Genomic DNA, 12,923 nt, shown 5'->3' on the forward strand with positions numbered 1-12,923 from the left:
TTTTATGTATAGTCTGTTCAGTAGCTTTATGTTTAAAGTCATCATTCTAAAAATGTTTAGTTCATGCATAAATTGTATAACGAATGTATATATATATATATATATATATATATATTTATTATTATTATGATTATTATTATTATTATTATTATTATTATTATGGGTTAAATATCTCCATCTTCTTTGCAGCAACTTTGCAAGCTAAGGGTTAAGGCAGCCAGCGCCTTACGCACAGGTGTCTCGCGAGCCCTCTATGAAACAGCGCCTGCAAACTGTTGGAGAACTTTTTTTTTTTTTTTCTTTAATTAAGTTGATCATAACTGTAACTCAGCTGGGATTTGCTGTCCGACTAGACAGGCCACTGTAATTCATGTAGTTAGATCTTAAGTGGGTTTGCACACTGCAGCCTTAATCTCTCGCTACTATTAAACGTGGAGCGACAAACCTGGAGAGCTCTCCACGTCCAGACCGGTCCCGCACGCTCTTATTCGCGCCGCTTCTTTGCTGCATTTGATTCCGGTACTTACAGAATTCATCTCGCGAAAGTTTAAAGACTTTTTCAAAACTTCAAGCTTGTGTTAAACTCGGTGGTCTCTCGTTGGAGTTGCTTTCTTCAAGGTTTTTAGTTTCCGTTCTGTTACGCGCCGGATATGTGGTGGATGCTGTTTCCCCGATGGATTTGGTTTCTTCTGGGACATTATTACACTATACTCCTTTATATGGGCAGTTGCCGTGTGCGAGCGATGCCTATGTCTGTGGCCAAAGTGGTCTACTCTCATGCAGGTCTGTGCCCGAATGACCTGAACCCAAACCTGTGGGTGGATGCTATGAGCACCTGTATGCGCGAGTGTGAATCTGACCAGGTGAGTTCTCCTGCCAGTGTCGGTGATGTAGGTGATGCCGCACGTGAATTGTGAAGACTGCAGTTCGTCTGTCAGTCGAAGCAGTTAGAAGAAAATTGTTGATCAAAAGAGATTAAAGTGTTAGAATCAAGTCGTTATCATAATATATATCCAAATGTATCTATCTATCTATTTAAATTAGTAAAAGGGAATTACAAAACACTAAAAATCCATAGTTCATGAGGTGTTGTCTTATCTTATTCTTGTGTAATGGATCTTTATTTATTTGTGCATGCATTGCAGAGAATTACTACTTAACGAACTACTTTTGGTTTGGGGTATAACCAAATATCGAAGTTACAGTAATTGTAACATACAATAATGAGCTACAGTGCGTGTATGTTGTTTTCAGGTCCATCCTCTAAGTGTAATTCTCATGATGTACAGTGGGGTCCAAAAGTCTGAGACCATGATCCCACTCACTTTTCCCATTGAATTGAAGCTCAAACATTCACCATAATCTGTACTAAATGCATAAGGGCTCTACAGAACTGGAAAATAACAGATTCTTCTGCCACAACCTTTGTTAGACTGGGATCTGGTGTTAGACACAACCCCCTGAATGTTAAAAAGAAAAATTACCAGTTCCCAACAACTCTTGTTTTTGTTTGTTTTGTTGAGGAAACTGAACAGAACAAAAATAATCTTAGTGGTTATCTTTATTTTATTTTTATTATTTTGAACTATTCATTTTGTGTCATCATCAACTTATCCACACTTAAAAGATGCATATAAAGAACAATTTGATAGTTATTTAAGAGAAAGATTTCATCAACAATCAAACCATTTTCACAGTTTTGTGCAGTATTTCATTTCACACTGAATCTCAACTGTTAACAACAAAGCAAAAGTGCTGGAATTTGCTAAAATTTTTTTATTTCTTTTCCAACTTCAGGACTGTGAGACATTTGAGAAGTGCTGCCCTAATGTTTGTGGTAACAAGAGCTGTGTGGCAGCACGCTACATAGACATCAAGGGAAACAAGGGCCCCATTGGAATGCCGAAGGGTGCCACCTGCGACAAGTTCATGTGCTCTCAGCAAGGGTCCGAGTGTGACATCTGGGACGGCCAGCCTGTTTGTAAGTGCCGGGACCGCTGTGAGAGGGAACCCCACTTCACGTGTGCGTCTGACGGCATGACATATTATAACAAGTGCTACATGGATGCAGAGGCCTGTTCCAAGGGTATCTCTATCTCTGAGGTCACCTGCAGGTAACATGTTAAGTATTTTAGATCTCTACTTTTTGTTTTTGGTGTGATGAGGTAAAGTTGTCTTTTTTTTTTTCCAGTCATCACAATTCAGACATTTGAAGAACACAACTTTTTTTTCTGGTGTAGAAAAATGTATAATCTTAGTATAGTTTTAAAAAAAAAAAAAAAAAAAAAAAAAAAAAAAAAAAAAAAAGCCTTTGGCATATTAATTCCTTTCTTATTCAACCTACCTACAGGTACCACCTGACCTGGCCGAACACCAGCCCAATCCCTGCAGAGACTACCCTACATCCCACCACTGCCCTCCAGACCACCCTCCCAGCTGACATCCAGCTCCCCACCATACACAGTGGCCCCACCCAACTGACTGTCTTCGTTGGAGAGACGGCCAGCTTCCTGTGTGAGGTGTCTGGGAAGCCACGTCCGGAAATCACCTGGGAGAAACAACTGAAGGGCAAAGACAACACCATAATGAGACCCAATCATGTCAGAGGGAACGTTGTGGTTACTAACATTGGCCAGCTGGTCATATACAATGCGCAACTTCCGGATGCCGGCATCTACACGTGCACAGCCAAGAATGTTGGGGGAAGTGTATCATCACACTTTCCCTTGGTAGTGATCAGGAGAGAAGTGAAAGGTAAGAATGCAGAGGTGAATAGTACCAACCTTCCTTTTCCAGCTGAAGAATGCCTTAAGAGCCCAGACACAGATGACTGTGGAGAGGAGAGCATGAGCTGGTACTATGAACCAAAGAGGAACAATTGTTTCACCTTCACGTACAGTCAGTGCAATAAAAACCGTAACCATTTCGACACCTACGAAACCTGCATGCTGTCATGTGGAGGAGAACTAGCGGCTCCCTGTAGCCTACCGAGTCTCCAAGGGCCTTGCAAGGCTTATGAGCCTCGCTGGGCCTATAGCAGCAGCCTCAAAAAGTGCCAGTCCTTCGTCTATGGAGGCTGCGGCGGCAACGAGAACAACTTTGAGTCCAAAGAGGCCTGTGAAGAGATGTGCCCCTTTCCGAAGAACCACAACTGCAAGATGTGTAAACCTCGAGGCAAGATGGTCACCAGCTTCTGCAAGAGTGACTTTGTGATCCTGGGGCGTGTGACTGAGCTGACAGAGGAGCAAGAGTCAGGCCATGCTTTGGTGACAGTGGAGGAGATCTTGAAGGATGAGAAGATGGGTCTGAGGTTCTTTGGCAAAGAACCGTTGGAGGTGACTCTTTTGAACATGGACTGGAACTGCCCCTGCCCCAATATCACTGTGGCTGACGGGCAGCTCATCATCATGGGAGATGTTCAAAACGGGATGGCCATTCTGCAGCCCGACAGCTTTGTTGGCTCCTCCAGCACTCGCAGAATCAGGAAGCTTCGTGAGGTTATCCACAAGAAAACCTGTGATTTCCTCAAAGATTTCTCTGCCGTCCAGTAGAATCTTTTAAAATCTCACACTCCGTGACAGTCAGTTATGTTGTTTTCAGATTATTCAAAGCTCCAGTGACCTCACCTGTCAGACCGACTGCCAGTAAACCCGAAACTAACTTATTGGAGGTTTTGTTGCTTGTTTCAGATGTTTTTCTTTCCTTATTTCACTCCTTATTGCTCAGTAGTCTTAAAAAAAAAACGTTATAATCACATCATTGTTGTAATTGATCATTACAGATGCTGTGTCAAAACTGTCCTATTTTTCAAAAATTAGAATCAAGCTTTGACAGTTTTTGCCTTCACCACCAGCGGCACATTGTCTGAAAATGGCAAGTGGAATAGAAATAGTCACGCGCATTTACCCTGTACAAAGTATTTAATCTTTTAACTGTTTATTAAAACAACATTATAGTTTTCTCTACACTAATATTATTCATTTAGAAGTATGTTTTGATATAATTGGCTTGTTTGCTTTGTGTTTATGTGGGACCTCGCAAAACTGACATTGTACAACAACTGTCCAGAGCTCTTGAGCTCACAATAATACAATGTGAAGCCTCAGTTTATCTACCAGAATCAAATAAGCTCTTTGGTTCCATTTTTTTGTGGAATCTATTTTAATAAGTTTTTTAATTTACAATGCAGAATATGTATGTGGACTTCTGTACTTAGTATTTATTTTTCTTGATCTATTTCTTATAGGGTTATGGCCAGTGGACATGTGTGTATGTATGTATATGTGTGTATGTATGTGTATATATATATATACACACACACACACACACACACACACACACACACACACACACGTGTACAGTATATATACATATATATATGAGTGTATGTATCTCTGAATCTAATTACCTAGAGAACAGAGCACATATTTTTTATGTTGTCTATGATATATTAGTGCTCATTGAAACTTATATGGAATATGATGGCAAAATAAATAAAGATGATTAAGAAAACGTTATTGTTTCCTTGCTTTTTTAAGTTGTATTTTCCCCTCTGCTAGAGACAAAATACCCGACATGCTCACAGTTTATGAAAAGACCCGTGTGGGCAGTGCATGTGCCGGTCTGTAGCTGACATCCCTTCATCCATGTCCTCCGCCTTCCACTTGTATTTCACACACACAGGGCCTAGTCTGGCATTAAAATCTGAAGCAGGTCACATTCCAGCCCAGCTGTGGTGGCCTGCAGAGCTGTGTGTTGTGTTGTGTCTGGGTCTGGGGCCCTCGCATAGCACACACCCCACCGGCCATCCATTGGCCTTGTGCGGCCCCTTTCATGTGCAAGAGGCCGGGGTGAAGGGGATGTTGGCTGAATCTTTCTCTTTCTCTCTCTGTTGGCCACATCTGTGTTAAAGGGGCATAATAGAGAACAGAGAGAGGAATGGAAGGAGAGTAAAAGGTCAAGTAGAAATAGAGGACTGTGAGCCCTGAAATTCAACCAAAGTAAGGATAGAGCTTGAAACTTGTCTCTATTAACACGCAATCATTCTGTAGAATTTCTCTCTTTACATGCTGAGATTGTGGCCAACTCCTAATGTGGAAGAGATAAGGACACTGGAGAAATGAAATCATTCATGAGTATAAAGGTGCAAACAGTTAGGGTAGTCAAACACTAGAACTCTGGGATACCTTAAGAAGAAAATTAGTCACCAGGAACGGCAGGGTGTGCAGGAAACAAAACAAGGCAAAACCAGCCACTGAATGTTTTCCCCCTTCCCCCTCTGCCCTTATATCCCCTTCTCTAACCCCCTTCCTCAGCCCTCTTCCCCAACTGTCTGCCCATGCAGACCCAGAGACAGCCAGCCTTGGGCGGCGACCTCTGACCCTGCTAATGAAAAAGAGGCCACCAAGGAAAAGGCCACTTTCATTAGAACTGTTGACAAGTGTTAAGTGACTGGCCGAGCTCCAGACTAGCTCCACACGGATCCCTTGATGTCCTACACATCACAGCCGGCTGCTGATTTCAGTATCAAGTTCACTGAAAGACCACCAGCCAGGCAGCCTGCCAGACAGACCATAATAATAAGCTAGACAGCCACAGGTACAAAGAGTGGGGTGTGTGTGTGTGTGTGTGTGTGTGTGTGCGTGTGCGTGTGTGCGCGTGCACGCCCTCAGTGAAACAGTATCAGTGAAGAACTCGGTCTTTAGAGGGGTGGTCAACTTTTTTAACTTAAGAAAATTTGCTTGGTTTCTCAGTAAAACTCCAGGTTTTATTTCTGTGATACACCATAAATTTAAAAAAGAACCAATTTAGTGACAGTCTGCTGTGGTAAATCAGTATGTAATAGAAATGTATGTATTACATGAGTCATTACACTGTAAAAAAGGCAACAATTTACTTTGACATAAATGAGGACTAAAGTTGACAGGGCTCAGAAATATAAATGATCAGCATTTACTTTTGTAAATGCTGTAATATCTCATGATGTATTAGCCTATATTAAATCAGCTCTTTTTTCACTAACTCAGTGTAATTACATCAGTTTGTCAGTTTCAGAACTTAAGTGATGAGTTCAGCTCATCACTTTAACTGTAGTCACTGTTGTTTAAGCTATGTGTTGTAAGCTTATTGACATGTAAATCATATCATTTTTTTCCAACTGGGAGACAGTAGGTCTACATAATGGAGACTTGTTGTGTCTTTTTATGCATGTCGCAGATGAGTCACGTGGTCTTCTACCTGATCAAAATGAAAACAATGCAAACTGTGACAAAGGTATAGTCCACTGTGAGATATGAGATCTTTTTCTATACAACCCTCTGTGCAAAGGCATTGGTCGACATGCATTATTAAAAAGAGAGAGAAATACATGGAGACAGAGGAATAGACAGAGAGACGGATGAAGAGAAAAAAGAGGGACTGAGAATGGAGCAGAGGGAGCATGACCCACTTTGCAAGCAGGTGGTTCATCTTGGTGAGCTGATGTGTGCACACAGGGGGTAAACTATAAACACATTAATTCACACAAACATGCACATGTTATATATCCACTTCAGACGCATATGCTATATCCATAATCAGAGCTTCCATCTCCTTTTGCTTTGGATAAGGAGCATTTTCTACCCATGATTCTACTGTCTCTTTTGCAGTTTACCATAATAAACGGACTAATGAGCTCAAAACTCATGAGCAAGCGCAAGAACACATCAAGAAATCGAGATTAAATTTTATTATGATAACTAAGCATGTGTAGGATTATAGGAGACTTGTGCTCTAGTTGTTTATGCAAGTACTACACAGACAAGTCCCATGTCTGTGTAGGAGTTTCAGTAAACATATATATTGGGAAAAAAACATTATTGCTGTTTGTGCAATCAATGAAGCTGTCCACTGGGTGGCAGCACAACATTTGACAAATGGATTGGATTTTCACTGTGTAAAAATACACTGAATAAAGTATTTGTTCATTCAAGTCAGTGTAACTCACATTTAACTCTCAAGAATTTATTTTTAAAGACATAACTCTGAACATGAAGTGGAAAAACCTTTACTTGTGATCAGTATAGTTTTCTCAAAGCTTCTGAAAATAAGAATCACTATCTTATGCTATCTTATACAAATATAACTGGGTAAAGCAGATCGGTGCACTGAAATTGAAAATTGCACTTTGTATTATTCATTTTGAGGCCAAAAGATATAAGATAAAATAAGTAGTTAAAGTCAATATTGTGTTCACTGGGTGGATGTCCTTTTACAGTGTACTGTCTATCCCAGCTTCAAAGCAGATTTTTATGTAATTTCCTGTCTATTGTACACACACACACACACACACACACACACACACACACACACACACACACACAGTGTCACTTGCCCTATGAATGCCTCCACAAGCAGTCAGCCAGATGGCTGGGTAGATCGTGCCCATTGCACTGGATGTGTGCACCCACACACACACACACACAGATGCACATGCACAGTGTCAATAGCAGCTCTCCGGAGCACAGCTGGTTTGTGTGTTGAGTTGGAATTAAAAAAAAAAAAAATTGCCAGATGGGAGGAGATGGACAGAGGGACAGAAAGACGGAAAGTCATAAATTACCAAGATAAAATGTGGAATACCAGCGCACTACATTCACAAAGTCTATAAATCCATGCACAAATGTGCACACACAAACACGCACGCAGTATGAGTGCAGTGGATTAACATTGTTGGCACTTGGTGGGGAGTATGAGTAGGAGTAGGAATTTTTACAGTCACACAGAGGACATTTCATGTTGAAGTTTTTGGTATTAAGCTACATGGGACAAACAAGAACACCCAAAAACACATCCATGCACAGGCTTGATTTTCTCCTTTAAATCTTACACACAACTTGACTTTCGCAGCGCTGCAGTCCTCCCCTTGTTTATTATTTAAGACAGGTGAAGGGGGTTGGATGGTGAACATAAGGTCTGCATGTTTACAGACGTCTGACTGGTTAACAATATGGCAGTGTTTGCTGACAGAAGGAGAGAGGTAGGATACAATTATTTGGAGATGAGACATAACGCAAGAGGAAAGCTCAAAGCAGGAAAGAAGAGAACAGATACAAGGGCTGGAGGGGGAAGAGGGGGGGGGGTCAAGAAAGGTAAGGAGAAAGGAGAGTGGAGAAGAGGACAGAGGGAGGACACACAGGAGCTGAGAGTATGTGGGGGTTGGGGGGTGAACGATGAAGGGAGAAAGGTCATCGTAGCATAAGGAGGGTGTAACTGTCCAGAACATAAAACTGCTGCTGTCGACTCCAGGGGATTCTTTTACCCCCCTTATCTTTATGCTTTCTAAAAATAGTACCTGCTCAATGTAGGGGGGAAACTAGGACACTGTTACCTCACATCTCTCTGTTGTATCTATACCCACTTTATTACATCTAGATAGAGAGAGATAGAACCATGCAGAAAATTCACTTATATTCTCCACACCCTTTTTAGCGAGAATAATAATCATGTTATGGAAGAGGAATAGCAATTTTCTCCATTTGATTACAGCCCTGCATGATGCACTGAACAAACCTGTGCCCTTTAATTATCAAATATACAGAGGCTAGGACACTAAATACCACTTGAAATGTAAACATGTAATTGTACATGCCACGACATGCAACCAAGCACATAATACAGTATAGTTATTTGTAGAAATTGATGGATTCACACCACTGATAACCAGAACAGGAAAAAAGGCAGAAATAAAAATGAAAAAAAAAAAAGACTCCTTACCACTCACCACCAATCTATGGAAATCACGCACAAATTCTGAACAAATTTTGCATCTACTACATTACCATTTGTGTGTGTGCACCATAGATTGTAAAATATGGTTAAAAACTAGTCAGACACTGCATCATCCATCATGACGCACATGCACATATTCACATACTCTCACCACAGGAACCTGTGTGCATTAAATAAACAAACAAACAAAATGCCTGAGGCTTTCAGTTTGTGATATTTAGATGTGCTGCCACTGTATGCTTTCTTTTTTTCATAAGATGTCTAACAGCCAGCCTGGTTTTGATTCAGGCCATACACACACGTATTATGCACACATACACTTTCCTTGTCTGTTAATTTGAATTTGTAAAGAAATTCAGATAGAAAGATAATGCTGATACAAAATGGAAAGGGTTTGAGTGTGTGTGTGTGTGTGTGTGTGTGTGTGTGTGTGTGTGTGTGTAGCCTGCATATGAACTTTGTGAACCAAAAAGAAAAAAAAAGTGAAAATCAGCTTTAGTTTCAATTATGCTCAAGGCTTCTTTAAATGAGAATGATAGAGAGAGAAACAGAAAAAAAAATCCAAACAGACACCCGAGAGAGACTGAGTAAGCGAGGGCAGGGAGTGGCCAAAAAAGAGACAGAGGGAGGGGGGTGGGGATAAGGGGATGCTCGGGACAAAATGTTCTAATCCTAAACCAGCATCACAGAGTTACTCAGGGATTTCACATTGTTTCTGTTTTGGGACGAGGACCATTGTCCCAGTGTGACCCAGAAGAACTGCAGCATAGATCAGCTGCTCTCAGGACAGAAGCAAAGAATATCAGTTACTGTAGATGTGACTGATCTGAATTATCTCTAACTGCACATGAAAAGGAAAGAAGAGAATCTTCTGGGAGAGGATGGGAAGCACACAGGAGCTCTGAGTGATACTGGCACTTCTATAAGTGTTTTGAGATGAAAGGGATGATGTTATCAGATCAAGGAGAGAGAGAGAGAGAGAGAGAGAGAGGGATGACCTTCTTACATCAACTGCTTATAATGATTATTACCAGGCTTGTGATGTATGCTAGTGCACACAAAAAACACACACACACTCACACTACGCCATTAACAGTTTGCAGTAGATTACATTTTTTTTCATAATGGATTACAATGTAAATACATTACAGTTACAAATCATAGACAAACAACTCAATAGACTGACTGCTCTGGTATGTGCTAGTTTAGCGCAGGGGCTGGAAGGGTGAGGAAGCAGTTAGCCATCAAAAGAGGAGAAAAATATACATCCCGGTAAGGAATCAACTGGTTTAGTTCAGAGTTTGAGGATGCACTTGGGGCTAATGTTAAGTTAGCTGCTGAAGGCCAGTAAAAACCTCCAAATTGAGTGCTTGTTAAACCACAATGTCTTGTTTTTTTCTACACCTTAAATACAGAGGATGTAACATGTGGTTCAGAGGCTTTCAATTTGTTTACAAAAGTACACTTAATGGAATTGTGCTGAGTAACGATAGTAAAGTAACAGGTAATTTAATTAATTACACCAATTTCCTTTGAGTGAATAGTAGTGTAATTACTTACTTAATATGTTATGTGTAAATGATTACATTTAACACTGGTCCGTACATGTGTTGTCCCAAGGCATCATGTGACGCGCAGTTCTGACTGCGGCCACTATGACAACATAATAGCAAAGTTTTGTAACAGTTGCAATGGACACATGGTCATAGGTTTGCATATGGTCGGTATAGGGACACGTCCCTACCAATATTTTGGAAGGACAGAGGCTATGTCTCCAAGACGATCAATTTAGGCATGCTAGCATTTGATTGGCTGAAAGGGCGAAAATGCAGTATTTCAGGTGACTCCCTTTCCTTTACCGCCTGCACTGCACAGCACACATATTGTAACTTCATTTTGTACATGCCAACATGTTTTGTACTTTGTAGATATCATGCCGAAGAGAGACATCAGGAGCTTTTTCACCACCCAGAGAGTAAGTAATAGGTAGTAAACTAACTAGCCAGTAGCTACATTGATTTAAAATGAAAACCTGCTAGCTAGCTAACGTTACAAGCCTTACATCATTAGAGTATTTATACTGATGCATCACTGGATTAGCAGCATTTTACTGTTGTAGCTGGTCAAGGTGGAGCTAGTTTAGGTAAGAGCTACTTCTGAGTGTAAAATCAAGGGGAAAAGGGGAACTGTCACTCTGGTAGGCCTATTGAATAGAAAAATGTTAATATTGGATGCCAAAATGCAATCATATTTTTTGGGTTTTTTTCTCTCTTTTCCATGAACAAGTGATTTCCTAAAGTTTAGTTACTTTTGGTCTTTGATCACTAGTTTTTATCTTAATTCAGTAATAAACCATTCAGTTGACAGCATTAAAAAGTCCTCTTTGTTTTGGAGAGGTGGCAGGGTTGTTGTGTCCCTACCAATGTTGAGACCAAACCTATGCCCTTGAATGGACACCTCACATGCTGTGTGATACACACAATCCTTATAGCCTCATATTATAATTTTATGATGCCCAAATATACAGTAGATTGAGGTAAAAATATCATCCATTAATTTTCTAAGCTCATGTGCACAAGAGAAATTCAAACCAGACACCAGTCTGTTTTCGTTCATGTAGAAAATATACCAGGCCTTTCCTCATTGACACAGAGCTCCTGTCTATACAAGCTCTGTAAATAGCACGCTTTCTGCTTACGGCTACAATGACTTCACAGCCCCCGTTGCTGTGGCACCGGAGGGGCCAATGGATGCAAGTCTCTGCTGAAATGCTATAAAGCTCTGCAGACACTGGAGGGAGTGCTAGACTACTAACAGGGAAATTTAGTTTGTACAGTTTGTTTGACATTTGAGTTGCTGCTCTTGGGTCACTTTCATGTTGTTCTTTATAGCGACAAGCACAAACATCAATAATTTCTTTTAATGACTTGAGGAATGCTGGTAAAAAAAAAATGACAGTATGAGGTTGGTGAGAGTGAACCAGCACAGTAAAGTTGTGGGCCAAAGAGAGCTGCAGATTCACATAATAATTCTCTGTAGCTTCATCACTTTGAGTGACACCTTTCAAATTGTCACACATTGTCCTAGGATTAAAGAAAAGGTTAAAGCTGCCTTAAAGTTACCTTATGCAATCAAATCTTATAGCCTACAACCCTTTTCATCATGCTGCTATCCCTCAATGAAAAACTCAGTCAAATGTTTAATCTTAACTGTTAGATAAGAAATGTGTTGGCCAAGGATTAAAAAAAAAAATCACATTAAATCTAGCTTTAAAAGTATGCAGCAAATTCAAACAGCTCTTATCAATTCACTCAATTAATAACAATGTTAACTCCATTACCAAACTTAACAAAACACCAAAAACATACATTCCACATAAGCAAATTTATTGCCTCTTTCATTTTTTGTGTCTCTGTTTTTGTTGCTTTCAAAATACTTTCAATTTCAATTTCACCGAAAACCTCTGAGGAGTGGAGAGATGAGGGAGTGTTATCCTGCATCCTCCATCCCTGTTTGTTACATCTTAGCATTTGTGGCATCTGACTAACGTTGGCCCTTACATAATAAGTCACTCACTGAGACCCTAGTTTAGCACAGGGTGGCCACGGGGTATTTGAGAAATATGCACATTAGATAGTGAGTCTTATTGAGTCATCGTCTGCTGAAGACTATTCCATGAACAGATACAGTCTATTGAATTGAATTCAGTTTACAATCCATATGTAATCAGTTACTGATTTTCAACTAACAAAATCTTTAAATTGTGACTTGGAGAAGCAGTGTTCACGGTGAGTCCTGCAGGGTTTTTACCGTGTCTGAAGATATTGAGCTTCAGGGAGAACAGGGTTGCTCCTTTTCACACACAGTAATGTATATTATAAAGCTTGGGTGTCTGACCTTATTTCAAGTGAAGCATTACATAAGTGTTCACCACTTGAAATGGAAGGAAATGTCTGGGCTTGTCAGAGAGAGAGAGAGAATGAGAGAGAAGTTGCAGTCTAACTATTTTTGGATTGCAGTCAGGTTCCTTTCTCCACAGTTTGAGCTCCTCCGCTGCGAGAGAGTATGAATATTAATCAATGCTTTTATCATTTGTTATGGAAAGGCTCCCTCTGTGTGTTTGAATGGCAGGCAAGCCATAAACCTATTTTTCT

The 12,923-nt window shown here is 40.4% G+C and overlaps 1 protein-coding gene across 1 annotated transcript; it reads left to right on the plus strand.

Moving 5' to 3' along the window:
• Positions 1–236: 236 nt before the first annotated feature.
• On the plus strand, positions 237–4,526 carry wfikkn2a (info WAP, follistatin/kazal, immunoglobulin, kunitz and netrin domain containing 2a). The gene is made up of 3 exons (XM_023396282.2): positions 237–863; positions 1,798–2,114; positions 2,351–4,526. Exons 1-3 carry the CDS (start codon positions 651–653, stop codon positions 3,549–3,551), a joined length of 1,731 nt encoding a protein of 576 aa, XP_023252050.1. The 5' UTR covers positions 237–650; the 3' UTR covers positions 3,552–4,526.
• The last annotated feature ends 8,397 nt before the right edge of the window (positions 4,527–12,923 follow it).

The sequence above is a fragment of the Seriola lalandi genome, unplaced genomic scaffold (genome assembly GCF_002814215.2).
Source record: "Seriola lalandi dorsalis isolate HSWRI2012SDOR001 ecotype SW California unplaced genomic scaffold, Sedor1 jcf7180002054975, whole genome shotgun sequence".
NCBI lineage: Eukaryota > Metazoa > Chordata > Actinopteri > Carangiformes > Carangidae > Seriola > Seriola lalandi.

Bases quoted from the DNA above. Each gene is read 5' to 3' on its own strand.
- wfikkn2a (XM_023396282.2), top strand. From the start codon at position 651: ATGTGGTGGATGCTGTTTCCCCGATGGATTTGGTTTCTTCTGGGACAT. The intron at 864-1,797 runs GTGAGTTCTCCT...TTCCAACTTCAG, and splicing joins GCGAGTGTGAATCTGACCAG to GACTGTGAGACATTTGAGAA. The intron at 2,115-2,350 runs GTAACATGTTAA...ACCTACCTACAG, and splicing joins ATCTCTGAGGTCACCTGCAG to GTACCACCTGACCTGGCCGA.